The 19,628-nt window shown below is 49.6% G+C and overlaps 1 protein-coding gene across 1 annotated transcript in view; it reads right to left on the bottom strand.

Annotated features, from left to right (window-relative positions):
* The window catches only part of LOC8031391, a 245,941-nt gene that overhangs the window by 49,371 nt on the left and 176,942 nt on the right, over nucleotides 1-19,628 (bottom strand). The window contains exons 27-38 of the mRNA XM_029981965.4: nucleotides 13,199-13,345; nucleotides 12,134-12,358; nucleotides 11,600-11,713; nucleotides 11,399-11,482; nucleotides 10,253-10,885; nucleotides 9,191-9,391; nucleotides 8,231-8,476; nucleotides 7,106-7,318; nucleotides 5,938-6,184; nucleotides 3,237-3,365; nucleotides 2,027-2,259; nucleotides 381-584 (exon numbers count right to left, since the gene is read on the bottom strand). Coding sequence (XP_029837825.3) covers nucleotides 381-584; nucleotides 2,027-2,259; nucleotides 3,237-3,365; nucleotides 5,938-6,184; nucleotides 7,106-7,318; nucleotides 8,231-8,476; nucleotides 9,191-9,391; nucleotides 10,253-10,885; nucleotides 11,399-11,482; nucleotides 11,600-11,713; nucleotides 12,134-12,358; nucleotides 13,199-13,345 — 2,676 coding nt within the window. The remainder of the gene's footprint in view (nucleotides 1-380; nucleotides 585-2,026; nucleotides 2,260-3,236; nucleotides 3,366-5,937; nucleotides 6,185-7,105; nucleotides 7,319-8,230; nucleotides 8,477-9,190; nucleotides 9,392-10,252; nucleotides 10,886-11,398; nucleotides 11,483-11,599; nucleotides 11,714-12,133; nucleotides 12,359-13,198; nucleotides 13,346-19,628) is intronic.

Here is a 19,628-nt window from a genome sequence, read left to right on the forward strand (position 1 = left end):
TGTATTCTGCTGAGGCTTTCAGAATGTTTTCTCTTAACTAATAGGGAAAAACAATTAAGGCAAGGCAACTATGTAAGCCATCTGGAGAAAGGCAACTCGAGAAGGGGAAACTAGAGAAGAGGCAACCAGGAAGGAGGCAACTGGAGGAAGGCAATGGGGAAAAGGCAACTAGGGAAGGGGCATCCAGGGAAGGGGGCACCTGGGGAAAGCCGATGGTGAAGAGACAACTAAGGAAAGGCAACTAGAAAAAAGGCAACTAGAGAAAATGCAACAAGAGAAAATGCAACTCGAGAAGAGGAAACTAGGGAAAAGGAAACTAGGAAAGAGGCAGCTAGGGAAGAGACAGCTAGAGAAGAGGCAGCCTGGGAGGGAAGAGGTACCTGGAAGTCCTTGAACTCCTGGATGAGGAGCAGGCGTATGCGTATGGCCTGCAGCAGCTCCTGCCAGCGGGAGAGCAGCTCGGTGAGCTGCTGCTGCAGGGACTCTGATCCCGGGGCGTTGGGCTTGCGCCTGAGCAGCTCCTGCACCTGCACTCTCAGGCGGTCCACCTCAATCTGCTTCTCCTGCAGGTCAGACTGGAGCTCCTGTCACGAGATGGGATGGGTACGGGAAATGTGGTTAGAACTTTGCAACCAAGATTATTGGTCTTCACTATACTCAGTCTCATCCTACGATGAGCTAAAGCCCAATGCTCATGCCGCCACCTTCAATCATGAGTCTGTTAAAAACCACGTGATATATTCGCTCTGTCGTATGTTTCAGTGCGCCAAGACGCATCATGCGGAGGCAAGTAGGCAAGTCTTTCGTCTGCTTAACGCGGCGGCTCCGTCTGCTTGCTACTGCCAAAACCACTGAAGGGATTAAATACCGTCTGGAAGTGATGTGGTGAAAAGAAACTGGGATCAGAACCAGTGGCCATTAAAAAATGAAGATGCGTCGGATTGAGTGTTCGACATGGGAGAGTATGTACAGACCACGTGCAGAAGGGAGACAAGATTGGATTGGACTGTTAAGGCTAGTGCGAAATGACTAATGTCAGTGTTGCCTGCACGCCATCCAACTTCTCCAACAGTTGATATGCTTACGAAATGTGGCATGAATGCTTATATGTAAATACCATGTACCTTTACTTCACCAATATAAAATAGCATGCTGCAACAGAGAACAGTATCCGTAAGATTAGTGCTCTTCGTACTCTACATATCGGAATTTCTCTCGCGCACTCTTTTGCAGTGCGAATGCAAGCTTCTCCCCCCGTCAACCTTCAAGCCCTAGTCCATCGTAGGGTGAGACTGAGTATAGCAGCGTGCACAGCAGTTGCAAGTGCCAAATCTGTCGATCAGAGAAGATGACCTTACTGTAGAATGAACTTGAGTCGGTGTTTGTTTCATCCCTTATTACTATTAAACATTTTTCCACATTAGGCGTAGGGGATGCGATACAAAGCATGTAAGCAGGGAGAACTACATTAAGAACGAGCTATGAGTAACACCATATTTATGGTTAAGCGATGCAATGACGTGACAGCTAAGAAAACCTGCCTTTAACATTAAAAATAAAGATGGGACAAAATCAACTGTACCTCCACTAAATATTGTTAGCCAACCTGCTAAAATGCTTAGTAGCCTTAGATTTCTCACCAAACAGATAAACCAAACAGCCACAATTTCTCACCAAACAGATCATTTTTAGCAACTCCTCTGTGCCTTAATTGAACTCTTTGATTTAGGATGCCTTAATGCTCTTCTTAGAGTGACGCCACTCTGTAGCATCAGGTACCGAGAGCAGGCAATTGTGGAAAAAAATTTCAGGCAATAGCACGAACCAAACTCGTGCCGTAGAACCGGCCAAAGTTCACTCCTCGAGCCGAGAGATGCTGCTTCGCGTGCCCAAAAACACAAAGAGGCACCCTGCCACAAAACTACCAAACGTCACTGCCCAAACACAATGCACATGTATCGAGGCACGCCGACCGACTCCAATGTCTGGACTTTCCCCGACCCCACGGGTGCACAGGCCCCTTCACCTTGAGCACGGTGAGCTGCTTCTCGGCGAGCTCCTTGGTGGCCGGCAGGGACTCCTTGGGCAGGGAGCGCTCCTTGGTCTGCACAAAGGCCAGCAGGGCCTTGAGATTGTCCTGGAAGCGCTTGAGCTCCTCCGCCAGGGACTCCATCTCCTGCTGGCGGTCGGACAGCTTCACACCAATCAGGTGGTACCGGTGGTTGATCTCAGACAGCTGCTGCTGCACCGGGCTCAGGTCTGCTGGGTGGCGCCATGCCAATGGTGGCGGAAAGGGCACAGGTTAGGGCCATGTCACCCCATGTGGAAAAGGCGCCGGAACATACATGGGCAACCAAAAACAGCCGTTTACAGTCGACGGAAGAGGACTGCAACGGCGGCACATTCGTATTTGCATGTAGCCTTGGAGACTCGGGCCACCATAGAAGGACGTAGGCCCATACCCGTAAATCTGGGATGCCTCGCAAACAGTTAATATATTTTAGGCTTCTTTTAGAGCTCCGTGATTGAGGTATTTTACGGGGCGTTGTTACCTTAAGGCACCAGCAACTTCACTTAAAGTATAAATTCAAGAAATAAAGAAGAAACGCAAGCTTTCAATCGTCACGGTGCAATTTTCTTATGAGTAACGAGGAACATGGACATGAAAGCTACAGATCTTTCTTCGAGACGCTCCACACGCAACTTTTCAATTTAAAGTCGGTTAACTGTCGGTAAATGCCGGTGGTAAGATAAACATCACGTTAGCTATGCCGCATTCTTAAACTGAAGACTAATGCCACTCACCCCACATCGAACCATGACACAAATACTGATAATCTAGGCAGGTCACGGAACTAGATTGAACTTGCCGCGATACTTGTTTTTCCTACCCATCGACTAACTACAATTGAGCGAACCTCTTACAATTATGCGAGGTCATCATAATTTGGGCATATTGGATAAAAGCACTATATCATATTAAACTCTGGCCTAATCGCAAGCATTGCACTGGAAGCGATGTACAAAAACACGACGACCGCGCCAATGCTGCTCGACGGGGTTTCGTAAAGGGCCTGTCGCAGTACCGAACTTGGACCGCGCCTCATACTCAAAACAAACCCCAAGTCCAACAGAGCTGGCCACAAACGCGAGACACGCGACGCAGTGAACAGACGACTCAATGCGACATGCGACAACGCACAGACACCACAGACACCGCGCGTCTTCCCACTCACCGTCGAGACCACCAAACTGGTCGACAGAGCTGTGCCTACTGCTAAAGCCACTCGAGGCACTAGACAGCGGACTCTGCAATACCGAGGGTGCGGCCTTCCCGCCTGCGCTGTCTGGCGACCCTTGTACCTCTGGGGGAGGGGGTGGGGGATGTCGAACGTGGGGGAGGGGGAGGTTAGCAGGTGGGCGTGGGAGAGGAGAGTGTAGGAGAGAGAGAAAAACGAAAAGAGGCGGAACAAGAGACTGGGTTAGGTATCTACACATCTCAGAAGTGAGTGGCCTTTGCACGAAAATGAGGTCTCTGATGCTGAAGGACACGGAGAAAAAAGAATGTGTTGGATTGAAGGGTTCGGTTCAAGCAATGAATTTGGATTGCATGGCGAGTCACAATTGACGAATTCTATGTTTTCACGAGAGCTTCATGCTTTATAAAAATTTAAGATCTGCTTCAGTACAGAATAGCTGGTAGATGATGACTGTTGGTCGCAATTTAAGTGCCATTCCCTTTCAGTAGTTTGTTTTATAAAGTCGGGAATTCAAGACGAACAGTATGGTAAGTAATGCCACCAAAAAAGTCAAATTTAAATGTTGCATTAAGGTATTCAAGAAGGGTGGCTGTTTGCGCTAGTTGTTTGGTCATTTCATAAAACTTTGCATGCGCAGCAAAGACGAGGATGAAGAGAGGAAAGAAAAACTTGTGCGTGCACCTGCTTGTCTCTTGTCTTCCCTTCACCCTTATCTTTGCTGTGCACGCACAAGCTTTATATAATGAAGGTATTGTGTAAAGCAAACATCATTTAATATATCTACAGAGTTTTCTTTATTGACTCAAAGTCATGGTAGCACCTGACTAGTATGCCTTTTCGCCTTTCCATATTCATTAGACTCAGTGACACTACATTTTCAGCCAAGGCCAAGAAGAAAGACATAACAAGAACTTCCATGGTTACTGACAGTGTTAAGAAAACAGGAACATGTCTCTTAGCCGCCTCGCCTGCGCACGAATAAGCAATGACCCTTAATGAAGGTTCAGGTTGGGCCCCTTTATGCAACTCTGAGATCATGTGACGAACCACCATTGAGGGCAGCCAAATCGTACTAGAGGTTAGGTGACAGAAACTGGTGCATTGCGGTTTGTCAGTGACCAAAGAATTGCTCTCTGCAAAAATTGTTAAGTCTCCAAAAGATTGGTTCAAGACTACTTCAACAGTCCTAGAAAGAATTAGAAAAAAACGAGACACTAAAAGATTTCTAGACGTAGGAAAAGTTAGAGAAGTTGAGAAAAAGAAAGTACACACGAGTATCAAATTGAAAGAAAAATTCAAGGACACTGACACGAGTGCTCAGATAGCAAGCAGCACACATCAGCTGAAGCTAAATGGCTGGTGCACATGCTGTGAGGGTTAGAAGGAAACACCAGGCAAGCATATAGGCAAGCAAGCTACCTTTTTATGGCATCTACAAAGACAGTCATAAGGAGTGGAATCCAAAGGCGGGAAGCAAGATTCTCTTGCGTGTGTGCAAAAAGCGGGGTGACCGTTAAAAATGCAAGCCTTGGAATTTCCCAGTCAGGCTGCAAAATCCTTGTAAGGATAACTTAATGCTAAGCTAATGTTATATGCAATACAAGTGCCGAAAAACTGAGTTGGGCACACACACACACCCCTTCTTTACTTTAAGAGATACAAAAAAAAAATTATAAAAGTATAGCCAGCAGTTTTTAAGCCAAATAGTTTCTCTCGGCATAATCTGGAATAGTTAATTCAAAGTTGTGAGCAAAAACCGAACAATATATCGTCAAAGTGTCAAAAGTAGTTCTATTAATTCGGTAATTTTATCTGTTCTTTTCTTCTTCAATACTTCGGTTTTGGCCCAGTGCTACGCTTGCGCACTGCCTAGAGCTTTCGCAGCATCGCCGATGGCCAGCGGTATTGCCACGTCACCCCCAAATCACCCGAGCTTCATTTAAAACAAGAACACTGGTGTTACGCAAAGCCCACCATGCTGGGTGTCGGGATGGGCAACCAAAATCAAACAAATGCACTTTGGAGGGACACTGAAAACAAACTGGCCTCTTCACTTTCTCTTCCTTTTTTTTTTAAGAATTAAATTGATACTTTCCTGAAAAATTCTTAGACTGAATGTTTGTTCCGTAGAGCGACGAGCATTTGAGTCTAATCGATCGCGTTACGACCACTCACGATTGCCCCCAACAAGATGGTCGCTGCTGTGGCAGACTAGTTCTGCGCGATGCGTCGTGGCAGAACGGAACCAGCTCTAGTGGAATGCAAGTACTCGTAGTGTAGCCGGTCACACTTCATGCTAATTCACACATAAGATTTACTAACGTTTCCTTATGTTATGGTACGAGTCACCGGATCATCTGCACTCCATATGTTGTGCACAAAGTATGGATGTACCGCTAACTCGCAGTTGCAAGCAGACGTAAAAAGCAACGCGAGCAGATGGTACCGCACGAACGGGCCTCTACGCACAAATGTCCCCACCAGCTTTCATATTGAAGCGGCGTCGTGAAAGTCTGAAAGTCCAGCAAGCAAGATGAGATAACACCTGCGACCTCGAAACCCATTCCAGTGTCCCTCCAAGAGCCGAAACAGGCGAGGAGGAAAGTGCGCAAGCTACCGCCTTTGGGAGAGGGGTGCTGCTCGGGAGAGGGTGGGAGGGGAGGGGGTGTGCTCTAACCTGCAGCCGCACCGGTCGTCGTGCCGTTGGCGTAGTACTCACTACTCGAGGTTGTGCTCGAGGGAGTACCCTTGACGCCCCGGGTCGGGCTCGCGGGGATCTTCTTAGTGGGGCTGGATGCCGGGCCGCGTGACGCGGGGCCCCGGCGCGGGCTCTCTCCGTGGTGCAGGAGGGCGTCGTAGGTGCGCCCCAGGTCGTTCACCCGGTCGATGGTGGAGGCGTAGTCCGCGTGCTCCTTCACCAGGGGCTGCGCCGCGAGATGGGAGCCGAGAGGTTGGTGTCGTGTCGAACGAGACCGTTATAGTCACAACAGGCCGTGTCCTTTGAACGCCCGGCACGCACTCTTTGCCTTTTGCCACGCTTTAGCTGTGTGTGCGTGCTCACGTAGGTGGCGGGACAACTAAAACTCCTCCCTGCCGTTTCTCTTCCCCTCAATGACTCACTGTAGTTATCCCGGAAATTAAAACGAAAGAATCTCGAGACAAACGGGAACAGAGAGGTCAGTGTTGGGTCAAAGGAACTACCAACCGAACTACTACGCTCCGATCATTCCTAAGCTGACGGGGTGGTGGAAGCAACTTGCCTCTTGGACAGGTTGTGTTTCGACCTTTCAAAAGGTGATTGCGCCTTCGCCCCTACCTATGCGCAGAAAGAAGCAGAGGTGAAGGCAGGCGAACAGACGATCCGGCGAGCACAAAGCCCCCACCGCCCTGTCAGTGAAGGAGTGAACGAAGTATGACTGTAATTACTTCAGAAATTAAGCGGAAGAAAACAAAAAAAACCTGGAAAACGTAAAGAACAAATTTTAAACTCTTCATAGCTCGCCATCACTTTCGTAGGAACCAACAATCAACCCTCGCAACACAAAAGCGTGCATTTCGAAAGGCAGCAACATTCGCGGGCTTTTCCCGTACAACTTGGCATTCTGGAGAACCAAGAAGCATGAAACCCAACCAATTAATCTCAAATAAGACCTTTACTTCCGCATTACCCTTCTAGGAAGAAAAAGAAGAAAAGCTTCCACATGCCTCAATCTCTTTCCGAAAGTAAACTAAGCGACAAATCAAACATCTTCGAATAGTAAATCCTTTTCATAATTTTGTTCGACAATGCCAAGACAGCTCAAGAGTCTCGTACTCCAAACGAGGACATAAGCGGGGGACCCCACCTTGACTTCGGAGGCCTGCCTCCTGAGCACCTCCCGGTCCACGGCGACGGCGTCCAGGCCATCCACGCGTACCTCCATGTGGTTGAGCCAGTCGAGCACCTTGAGGCGGAGAGACTCGTAGGCGCTGTGCTGCTCGGAGCGGGCCCTGCCCTGGCGCTGCTGTTCGGCCAGCAGGTCGCCCAGCTCCTTCCACTGCTGCTCCAGCTGTTTCAGCTGCACGTGATGCCGCAAAGGATGCATTCAGATGCAAGCCGCTTCACTCGCAGAAGAGCTACACCGCCGTCATAAATGGTGGCATCTCCCGCAAAAAAGTCGCGTAGCTGCGGAAACAATAATTCTGGCCGAAATTCCCGCGCACATTGTAGTTGAAATGCATTATCGTTTTTCACCGTCTTGCGCCGAAAAAAAGGTTTCTTTATTAAGCCGCTTAGAAACTGCTGTGAAAAATAGGATAATATTTTTTGTCGACATCCACAAGGACTTTTACCACCTTTAAAGTCAATTTACATAATATTCCGATATAACTGTCTACTCTATGTGGATGAACCTCTAAACCAATGACATCTGTGGTAGCATTACTGCAATTCAAATGTTTCTCTCTTACTATATACCGACATAAACGCAACAAGACCCTTGGTAACTGTATTTGCCGTTGAAAAGCTAAGCTGCGATAACACATTCGTTGGGCGCAATACCCCCTGTACGCATAATTGAAATAGGCATACAACAGGTGCATGCCGCCTCTTTTGTTGGTTATAAACTGAGCCACGGATGCCAAAGTGTGTCCGTGTCTCTCATGTAGCTCCCACCTAACACTTTTGTTACTGACATACTTTGTTTTAGATACTTGAAAAAATATGCAGCCACTGCCAGCATCTTTCTGTTGCTTTACAAGTAGCAACAAAAGCACAACTACACGAAGTGTGTAGTGGCCTTTGAAGTAAAATCATAGTGCAGCACTCAAATGTGTGGCCCTTGGAAACAAACAGTGACAGAGCAATCGCTCGCGGCAAAAGACTCGCGCATATGCGCTACAACGCTTGTCGGTACTGGTAAGAAACGCGAACCATAAATTTTGTCGAGGGGCTTTGGTCGTTGCCATCTTCTCGAACGGTGGCGACTTACTTTGTCACGGATGTGGGTGGTGTCCGTGACGTCTCGTTTGGCACACAGGGCCTTGCCTGCACGCAGAAGGTCTTCGAACTCGTCCTTGCGCGAGTTGCGCTGGTTCATGGCGTGCTCGAGGCGAGTGATCTGCTCCTCACTGCTCGCGCGAGTGGCCTCGGGCCCCTCCACGCTCTGGAGCACGCTGGCAAACCACTCGTCGAACCGGCCGGTCATTGTCAGGAACATGTCCAGGCAGCTGGACACCTGTACAACAAGTTGTGCCGGGGCAGTCAGTGCCACGTCTCTAGCTTTTGTTTGGATACAACACCAAACCAGTGAATCGCACTGGAATAGGAAGAACCTTTATCTTGAGCAAGGAAGAAACTAGAACTGCAAATATTTGGAGTTCTGAATATGAGTAAAAACATTTTTACTGATGTTAACTTTCTACTCAGTACGAAAATTTTCTACTTTGCAAATAGTACTGGGCCGCAGTCGAATGTTCAACAAAGTGTGAGTTGGCAATATATCACACAATATATCATGCAGCGTAAAAGAAAGAGGGAATATTTCTTCAACATCGAAGAAAGCTATGGACTTTGTTGGGAAACAGCTTTCGAGGAATTTCCAAAGGAAGAAAGAATAATTCCCCGGAAATATCTGGGATTTTTCCTCATTTTCCTTACAAGTCGCCCCTACCAAACCCCGGTGTTGTTAACTTTCCTGCACGGCACACGACAAGATGGATGCAGCATAGAGGAAAGAGGAGCGAATATTTCTCCAACTTGGAAAAAATCAAACAATGTACTCGGGAAACAGCTCTCGAGGAATTTTTGGAGGGGTGGGGACCAATAATTCCCTAGAAATGGCCAAAATTTTTCTAATGTTCCCTACAGGTCAGCACACCAGTCTGAAAACCCACTCTTCTGCTTGCGTACCACAAGACGAACGCATAAGAACAACTAGGGAGGTACCCACCTCGTCGAGCAGTTCTCCCCGCCTGACGGACTTCTCGTGGAGCTTCTCGAAGCGGCTGTTGACGTCCTTGAGCTTGGACTCCACCTTCTTGGCGAGGCGAGCGTTGGAGCTGCTCAGCAGTTCCCGGGCAGACGAGTTGATGGCGTCGATGGCCGGGCGGTGGCTGTCGATCTCGGACTGCAGCACCCGGTGCTCGTGGATCTGGAGGGGACACGTGCGACACTCGTACGAGAATATCTATTGGGGCTAGTTGGTACTGTATACTAAGAATTAAAGAGCCAAAAAAAAAAAATGACAGACAAATAGGGGAGATGTCTAGGTCTCTTCTATGTGTTTCTTTTTTTTTTTTTTAGCACTGCGTGTGTTTTTTTTTATTTGGTCATTGCTTTTTAGTGTTTCGATTCTCACAGAACACACGGATAAACTTCCAGGAGGGGAAAGGAAAGGACTAGAGTCATTCAATAAAGTTAGCAGGTGTCATCTAGCACAGAAGTAAATTCTGCTGCCAAAATATAATTGAGGCACAATTTCACAGGGGCATATGTGAACTGAAACAAAGCACAAACATAATCGGAAGAGAAGACAAATAACTGTGTGCTAATGCAATGTGTGCTACAAATGTAAAGAAGGCAACCAAAAAGATGCTAAAAGTAGTAGGCTTAGCATTTGTTCTAGTTAGCTTCGATTTAATACTCCATGCTCAAAACTGTACTACTATAGTCTGCTTGGCTCCCAAAAAAGACTAAACAGAGCGTACAATTCTAAACGAAACCTGGTTTAGCTGCATCATTGTGCCAAGAAGAAAACAATTCGCTGGATAGGAGTTTCACGCAGTACAACTTTGAATCCTGTCAGAAACTTCATGAGAAACTGCGACACCCCAAGTTAACACTGTTGATGAAGTGGCTAGACTGAATGCACCGTTCAACACGGTCCCAGCTTCTGGCATGTGCCCACTGTACAAAAGGTGAGATTTACGCGGCTCGAGTATCGGACACTTCGCAAGAAGCAGCAACAGCACCAAGTCAACACTGCTGATACAAAACCGAGAAACCACCCTACCTGCTCATCCAGTCGCTCCCTGATGAGGCTGGCAGGCTTGCTCTGGTTCCGCAGGCTTGACTCGACGTCGTCGAGCCAGCGGAGCACGCGGTCCAGCCCGTCCTGGATGTCCTGCGAGTGCACCAGTGCCGTCTGCAGCTCGTTGCTCTTGTCCCCGATCAGCCCCAGCATCTGCTGGTACACTTCCTCCAAGTTCTTCACGGTCTCCTCGATCTGCTTCCGCTCGGCCGCGCTTGCGCCCTCCAGGCTCGACAGCAGCGACTGGGCGGCGTGCTTGGCTGTCTCGATGAGCCGCCCTTGCCCGACGGCCTCCAGGTTGAAGGCCCGCACGCGGTCGAGCTGGTCTTGGATCGCCTTCGGCTCTGCCGCGGTTGGCTCCTCGAGTAGCCGCTTGGCGTTGCGCTGCGCCTCGTTGAGCCAGGTGGTGGCCCGCTCGACGGAGTCGTGGTAGTTGCGCTTGCGGTCTCCCAGGCCGGAGAACCGGTCTCCGAGCCGGTTAACCCGGTTCAGCAGGTTCTGGTAGTCGGTGGTCACCTGGCCCACCTGCGACTTGACCTCGCTCTCCGTCGGCTCCACGTGGCCAAGGCGCCGCGGAAGGTTGGTGCGGAAGTCGTTCAGAGAGCGGAGGTAGTCCTGCGGGAAAGTAAAACAATAGTCATCTTCGTGTCACACTGGGGACCATTTTCGCGACAAAGCGTATGACCAATCCCCCGTTCAGATTAATGGTAGTAAAAAGATCCTGCACCGGTTTATATGAGCTATACCGTACTACGAAACAGTGCATCAAAAAATGGTAAGTGATGTTTTTTTTAAGGTAACACCAATCCTAAAAGCACGACTGAGGACTGATGCTAGCAGTCCCCAAAAAGTCCGTAGATACACGAATCTCCTCAAGAGAAAAGTAAACCCCCTAAACAAGACGCACATAAATGACAATTTTTTTTCAAGATAGAAAAACCTAAAACCAATAGGCTGATGAACCAGAACAAATAATATGTACGAGGACATGTGCTGGACTCGAATCAATATGAAACTGCACAACTTAAAAAAGAGCAACTGGAAGAAATCTCGTGATCCTTCCCAAATGCTGCTTAAGGTCAAACTTGGCCGACAAAAGCCTCCGAAAAACGGCATCCAAGATCTCACCTTGGACTCGTCGACGAATCTCTGGGCAGCCATGGTGATGAAACGAAGGTCTGCCTGGTGGGCAATGACGTCGCTGGAGAATGTCTGCAGCGGGAAGGAAAAACATTTAATTGAGAAACTACGCGGGGATTCTCTGCTGACCTGTTTGCTTCACACAGGACGTTCACATCCCCAAGTTGCACAAACATTGCTCTAACTCACCCTGTAGTGGTCGGCATTGTCCGCAATGTTCCTGATGTCGCTGAGCAGTTCCTCGTGTCGGGTCAGGATCTTGTGCGCATTGCTCAGCCAGTCTTTGAACACTTGCATTTCACTCTGCAAAAAGGAAAACAAGATAGAGTTAGCGTTTTAGAGTCCACGCATAAAAACTGAAATAGGACGGCAGCTAATTAACACACATGCAAAGAAAATACCTACGCTGGTAGACGCTGGTAGTGAAGTAAGGCTAGATGTCATTTTGTTTACGAGATGAATAAAACGATTGATTTGTTCACCAATCGGCCAATGAACTGATTAATAATATTATCATTCTGTAGCAGCCGTAGCAGCTCCAAGGCCGGAATCTCGAACCCAAGCTCATACTTGGAGCTTTCACCTCGATCGTGGCTGGTACAACCGGCCCGCGGATCTCGAGACTGCATTCCGGCCTAGCCGTTTCGCATTTTGGTTTTGTACATCGTGACTCTGTGTAACGCCCATTTTAAAGGTGCAGGTTAGCGTTTGGTTGGCACTCACCGTGTACTTCTGCAGTTCCTCGAGGGCAGTGGTGAGCCTCCTGAGCAGGCGCTCCCCCATGTCCTGGCAGTGGTCATAGCGGCCCTTGAACTTGTTCACCTCCTTCTGCAGGGTTTCCAGCTCCTCTTTGGAGAGCAGGTCGTGGCCCTGCTGCGAGATCTGCCGCACCTGGTCTGTGCACGACGACACCAGGTTCTGGTTCAGGTCCAGCTCCTCCTTGATCGTCTGCAACCGGAGAAGGGACAGGTGAGAAACCGAGTCGTTTCTGTACTTCTAAAATGTTTGGTTCTTTTTTGGATGCGACAAAATGCGAGATGACACATGAACAGCAAGTGACCGTGATGTAACAGAGGACCCGTGAATGCAATGAATTTAGAGTGCCTTTGGGACCTACCAAAGAGACGGGCAAGTCTTTTAATGTTCGTCAAGCTCAATGCGACAAAACCCACAGTCTCTTAATCAGACTTACTAAAGAGCCATTACAGCAAGATCTTGCAAGAGGTGAACTTGGGGCAACCCTACTAATGCCTGCGATTTATATGATGAAGCGCTTCAATAAAACTGAAAAGCCTATCCTAGTCATGGCACACCATTGTTGCAGTCTGTACTAGCAGACTGCACTAGCTACGAACTAGTGTAGTCAATGTCTGCTAGGAAATGCAAACACTTAAGAATGGGGAAACTACCACAGACAAAACAAAAATGCGGAGAACAGCAGCCTTGATCTATTTATTATACAGCGACTAATGCAAGGAAGGCTTTTTGTCAAGTCCTAGAAATGCACTAATTCTAACACCAAGGTTCCATAACATTTTTCTATATTTCTCTACACAGATCCGCAAGGAACAGAAAAATAAGCGCAAAAGCCACTTTCCAGACGAAAAGATTGCTACGAAGTATTACCTTTAAATCTCCTAGAGCACTGCTATTCGGAAGAAACTGCATGCATTATCTAAGAAGAGTCCTTGATTATGCACGATTGTTCCAAACCTTTCGCCCGGCACAATAATGCACGAAAGCGGGGTCCCATGGAACTGACGAGCGCAGCAACGGAAGAGCACCAACCTTAGCGGTTCCGATCTGGTGACGCAGCCCGTCGACATCCTCGTAGACGTTGCCGAGGTTGGCGAGGCGCATCTCGATCTCTCCGATCCACGAGACGAGGTTGGTGATGCTCTCATCGCAGCTCTTGTACTTCTCCTGCATGGCCGACTGTTGCACGAGCAAGGGGCAGAAGAGGAGGGAAGGAAGAAAAAACAACCCAGAGGGGATGAAACAAAATGCGTCGGGGAACAGCCAAAGCAGATGTTGTGCCAAACTTTTGCAACCGACGGTGAAAGCCTTTGTCGTTTCGTTCTCCAGGTTCCGGGTGCTGGGAGGAAGAGTTAGTCGGTGGACGATTCGAGGGGAGTTTAGACGACGTCTTTAGGGGGGTTAGCTAAGCCACCAAGATACAAGTGACGCATCCCTGTTACCGGTGCACGGTGAAAGCACAAAAAATGTGACACCCGGTGCCCAGAGTGCAAAATGTTTCACCAGCAATGCCGAAGTGGCATCCGCTTCACGTCACTTAGTTACCTGATGTTCACGATTGCAAAAACGACAGAGTAAAAAAAAATCTTAATACTTAGTTCTAAGATACCCAGAACTTCCTACAAAAAAGTCAGGGAATTATTTTTTGTTATGAAAACAATTAAGCCAAAAGGTATCCAAAATGACCAATAGTGCAACCCAAAAGTTGCCACATGTTGTACGAACAAACCCAAACATATTAGAGCATGAGGCATATCACGTTTAGGAATGCAATATTCGCAAAAATGGTAGGGCAAAAACTATGACGTCAAACGAGACAAACAGAAGAGCAACCGTGCTCGAACCAAACACAGATAAATAGAATCAAAAAGAGCAACCTGTAGCCAAGCAAAAAAAAGCAGCCACGAAAATTCGACTCGGAATCATCGCCCTCTTGGTGCCTGCGGACCAATTGCGATGGAACTGCTAACCGCTTCACCAGGGGGGGAAAAGGGAAACCGTCGTGGAGCAAACATGTGAGTGGTGCACTCGAGGAAGACGATGCAGTGCAGGGGAAACCACCTCCCAGTCTCTCCTTGTTAAGGCTATGCTCCCCTCTGAGAGGGAGGCAAGCTCAGGGAGACTGTGAGAGGAAGGGGGAGATCGACGAGGATCTGTCAGCAGACAGCAAGACGGGACGGAACACTCGAGGTGGCAATACCTTGATACCAAAACTAAATCTACAGACACTCGAGCAACACTTGCCTCGCGACTTAAGGAGTGCTACTGAGGCCTCAAAAGTGAAAGGAGCTAACAGTTATCCCAGGCAGAAACGAAACTCTTAAAGGAGCAAATGGTCTAAAAATTTGGCTCACACTTTTCCGCTGTAAGATGCCAGTTTCAGAAAGAGAAAGACTTCCTCTTCAAGATTCAGACTGGGCGCATAGACGACAAGGTCCACGCGGCCTCTCCTACCTTCGCATTCCGTCCCGACAGCCGCCAACCGAGAGATCCCCCTGCCGACCCCTCCCCCTCCCTCCCACACCGCACGGCATCTTACCCTTTCCTCGGTCGAGCAGATCAGCCCCGCCTCCCCGGCCTCGACGACGTTGATCTTGCGTCCCGTCGCACTGTCCAGCAACTGTCCGCTGCTCAGGTCCAAGAACCCGCGCTCAACCGCTTCGGCCAACGTCAGCCACTGCCCGGACGCCCCATCCCTCACCAATGTTCCCGCGAGGTCGACCCAGGGAGCCCTCATGAGGCTCTCGCCTGCCGGCAGCCACTGCCCCGTGGGCGGAAAGAAGACGAGCCCCTCCGACGGGCGGTACAGTCCATACTCGAGTGCCTCCACAAATGACAGCGGACTTTGCGGAGACACAAAGATGCGACGCGCGAGTGCGTCACCGAACGAAAGGCGGTCGCAGTCCGTCGCGACCAGGACAGTCTCGGAGTCCAGGTCCAGAATGCCCTCTCGAACTGCGTCCTCGACGCTGAGGACAGTTTTATCAAGAGTGTTCTTGACAAGAATAGTGTCTGGGTCTAGAATGCCCCCCACCGTCCTCAGCACGTCTCTCCACTCACCTGAGGTACGGTCCGAGCGGACGGTCTGTGGCGGCGCGCTCGTGGGCTTACGGTCGTCCTTGGAGTCTGGTTTCTTTGGAAACGTACCGTCACGGGAGCGTCTTGTGGCCATTGTGAATTCGGAATGCACAGATTCTGTAACGGGTGCCGTTTCTCCAGTCTGTGAAGACTCGGGTCGATCTTCCCCGGAGGTTCTTCGGCGAGGTTCCAATTCCAAAAATGGAAGTTTTCTCGAGGCAGAAGGAACGGGGGCAGCTCTACCACTGGGGTCAACTTTAGCCTCCTTTCTAGAGGAAGCTTTAATGTCAGTGACCTTCGTGCCAGAAACAGCCAAAAGGGATTTGGATTCCACAGAGTCTTTGGCGATGCTGGTCATGCAAGATGGCTCATCTTCCCCTACCGACTTAGCACCCCCGCTCTTAGCCGGGTCTAATCTTGATGGCTTCTGCCTCGACCCTTCAGCTTTTGTTGGTTGGCTCTCCCGGGACTGAGCACGAGAACCCAACCTTTCAGCAAACCTGCTCTGCTTTCTAGATGTACCGGGACCTTGCTGCACCTTTGGTTGGTCGTACCCTCCGGTGTCCACCTCTATGTACTGTTCTAAGTGGATAAAGGTTCCCCCAGGCATCGGTCCCCTCTCAAACTGTGCTTCCATAGGGTGCTCCTCCTCCGGAGACGTGCTGCCAGAGACGTTTTCGGCAATCTCTACCCTTACTGTATCGACGCCCGCACCGTTGTCGGCGGTCTCGACGTGGACCACAACAGAGCGTTCCTCGCGGTCGTCGCAGAGTTTTCTCGGAGGCCTCTCTTCTGGGCCAATGTGTGCCTTTAAACCAGCTTTCCACCCAAGTTTGTCTCTGGTTTCACAAGAAATGTCCTCCCCTTTTTGTGCATATCTTTTTGCGCTCGTTCTCGCAGGATGGTGCTTCCCTACACCATCCGATTCGTCTTGGTCGGCCGTTTTAGACCTGGAACTTTGCTGCACTTCAGTAGTGGTCTCGGCAAGTGTAGAGTCTTCTAATGGCTCACTTGGTTGCGAGCTGGAAGGCTTTTGCCTTAACAAAATACTGCTTTGCGACCGCTCGTACGCGTCAACTACGTGGTCGCAAACGGCCCCGACAGCCAAAGGTTCCGGTTCGAACAGCAAGAACTCTTCTGCAGTTTCGTCGTCGGTGGTACTCTCGGTCAGACTGGCTTCAACAATCAAAGGCTTTTCATAACTGTCTTGACGTTGATCGACAGCCAACTCGGACTGTTTCTTTGCAACGGATGGTTCTGCTGAAGGGGGCTCTTCGACCCTCTCGGTTGTCTGAATGTCCCGTTTATGCACAACCTCATCTTTGAGATCCTTGTGTGAATCCACAAACTTTAATGCAGGGGAGTCGGCAGTGGCAGGCTCAAGAATTTCTGGTTTCTCAAGTTGAACTCTGCCCTGTTCCTCGAGTTCCTCCCCTGAACTTGAAACCTCAGGTAGGTCCAATCTCTCACTTTCGGGTTTGTATTCAGATGTCGCGAAATGTTTGCTCTCATCCAAAACGAAGGATGAACATACACTGTCATCCGCAAGGCCTGCATCCGACGCCGACTTACGGCGGCGTCTTGGAACCTTCGAGCTCGGACCAGATGTCTCCTTCGTCGCTGCACTAGGATCATGAATCTCGAACGAAACTCTCTTTCTCCAAAGAGCTGGTGCCTGCTGTTTCTCTGGGCGCCGATTTATTGGAGTCACTTTTGCAAAATCAGCTGCGACATATTCCTTATCAATCCCCTCGTTTGCCATTTCTCCTTTTGCGCTTGACGTGTGCAGTTGCGCTTGAAATAAAACCTGGCCAAGGTCTTCGCCTACTGCATCCTCCGGAGTTACAGAAACTTTCGAACTAAGCCGCGGAACTTCGGCTTCTCTCGGTGCCGCAGCGTGCCCAAAGTCTCTTTCCAAAGGAAAACAAAACTCCGAGCTCGGTGCCTCTGAGGCTTCGGAATCTACCCTCGAAACGATCAGTGGCATTTCCACTGTTTCTGGCGTCGAAACCGGTGTCACTATCTCCTCCAAAGTGTACGAAGGGGTGACAGTGCTTTCAGACAATGCTGCCGAATCTGGGCTCTGTAGCAGAAATCTTTCGCTGAAGTCGGGTGCTGAAACATCAACGAATTCTCCTTCCGTCACCTCGTCCAAAGGATTCTTGGACGGAGCACGGACCTTCTCCGTCCAATCGATGACTCCAAAGGGGCCCGTTGTGCTTCCGTAGTCGAAAGGAGTGCTTTCTCGTTCGAGCGTGTCTCCGAAATCTCGAAATGTGGGCATGCCCGTTGCAAATGGCTGACCGTGATCCATGGACACGACAAAGTGGGCGGTTTGGTCCGTTACGTCGGGAAAAGGCAATTTCTCCTTGGGAGTGCCGCCGGACAGTGGCATTTCCTCATCCTGCCTGGGTGAAAGCGTGTCGAAGCGACCCTCGGGGTCGGTTTCTTTGATGACTGGAAGTACCTCCCCTGCAGACACAGTTTCTTGCACCAGCTCTCTCTGCACTGAGAACCGAAGGTCATCCTTTTCTATGCCTTTCTTTTCTGTAATCGGGGACTCTCTTCCGCTCGGTGCAGATGGCTCCAGGGACAAAGATTCTTGCACACTGTCACCGGCTTCTACTTTGCCACTCGATTTCAGTTCCAACGTCTTCTTGGAAGCATATTTGATATCTTTGCTGATGCCATGATCAGAAACAATGGCACCGCTTTGCTCCACCGGTTTAGGAAAACCCTTTTTTGCCTTTTTTGACAAACTTCGACGTAAGCCTCCCCGCACAAGATCACTTCCCTCAGTACCTCTTAATGCTTCGGATGACCTCAACCCCAATTGCAAGTTTCCTATGCGAACTACTGGTTCGCCGGCAAGATTCGCTTCGCTCGCTCGCCTCGACAAAGAGACGTGTCGGATCTTCAGGACATCCCCTTCGAAATAGATACAAACTGGAAGCTGAACATCCGAGACCACGTCCCATACCCTGTGGAGGCCAAAGTCTGATTCCGACATTTCCATCAACGCCGCAAGTGTTGTCAGCTCTCCCGATTCGTGGTCTTGCAATGGGCTTGTGTCGTCCAACAGACCAGAGCCCACTGCTTCTTCAATGCTGAGATGCTGAGATGACCTTGGGTCAACAAACTGACAAGTTTCTTTGTCAAACAGGAGGTTGCTAAACAAGTCAACCAAACTGAATGGAACACTACCATAAATTATTAGTTTGTCAGTGACCGCTTCGTGCAGGCTGAAATCTACATCCGGCGAAGTGTAGCTGTTGTGAACGGGATCAATCAGGCCGATCTCGATGGCATCGTCCAAACTCAAGAAAGTCCCACAGTGCAGATCCTTCACGTAGGTGTCATCAGCTGTAAGAACCTCACAATCTAACGCTTCCTTCAGGTTCATGTAGTAGCCTCGAACCGGGTGCAAGATTCTTCCAGTCGTTGGGTTACAGAATCCGAGAGTTACGGCCTCTTGCAAGCTGAATCGCTTATCCAGATCAATCACGACACCTGCCTCCAACGCTTCCAACAGCGGAACTTTCACCAGCTGCCTCGTATCTTTCACCAAGCCAGACTGAAGTTCGATCAGACCGGACTTGGACGCCTCGGCCAGCATGACGAACCGGTTTTCGGATGGCGAACAGAAAGGCAGAAAAGGGTCGAGGAGCCTCTTCACAACGGCTTCGCTCAGAGTGACCGTGTGATCCAACCCATAAAGGCAAAGTCTGTTGGAGGCGTCAAGGTACTGTCCGTTCCTTACGAGTTCCTGGAGTGACAATCCTGGCTGAACGTCGATAACGAGGCCCTCCTCAAAGCACGTCTGCAACGGAATCAATGTCCCGTCGTCCGTCACGTAACTCGAGGTGTGCTTGTCTATTTTCCCACAATCCATCGCGCTTGAAAGAGTTATGGCCTTGGAGTCCTCTCCAGAACTAACCATCACCTTTGTGGACGTGCCGTCAATGAGGCCACGGTCTATCGCTTCAATGAAGTTCAGAGTGTCACCCGTTTCTGGGTCGAGGACTCGTCCGTTCTCCTGTACGATTAACTGGAGCGACATAGCAGTCCGAAGTGAAAGGGGAGGAGGCACATCAATAAGGTAGCCCCTCTCAAAAGCCGACCTCAAATCCATGGGCTCTCCACCTACCCACAAGATCCCTGCCCTGGCGTCCACCAGCTCTCGGTTGATTCCCTCTCGAAAAGTTATGGGCCCTTCCTCACAGCAAACCACCGTCGAGGACGTACTCACAAAATTGGAGCGCATCGCATCGCGCAGGGACTGCGGGTGGTCGGAAAAGGGACTTGACACTAGTCCACTCACCGGGTCGTAGAACTTCTTCAAGACAATTTCGGACAACGGAAGGAGTTTGGCCACCGGAAGCAC

Source organism: Ixodes scapularis, unplaced genomic scaffold (assembly GCF_016920785.2).
Source record: "Ixodes scapularis isolate PalLabHiFi unplaced genomic scaffold, ASM1692078v2 PGA_scaffold8__174_contigs__length_109621045, whole genome shotgun sequence".
NCBI lineage: Eukaryota > Metazoa > Arthropoda > Arachnida > Ixodida > Ixodidae > Ixodes > Ixodes scapularis.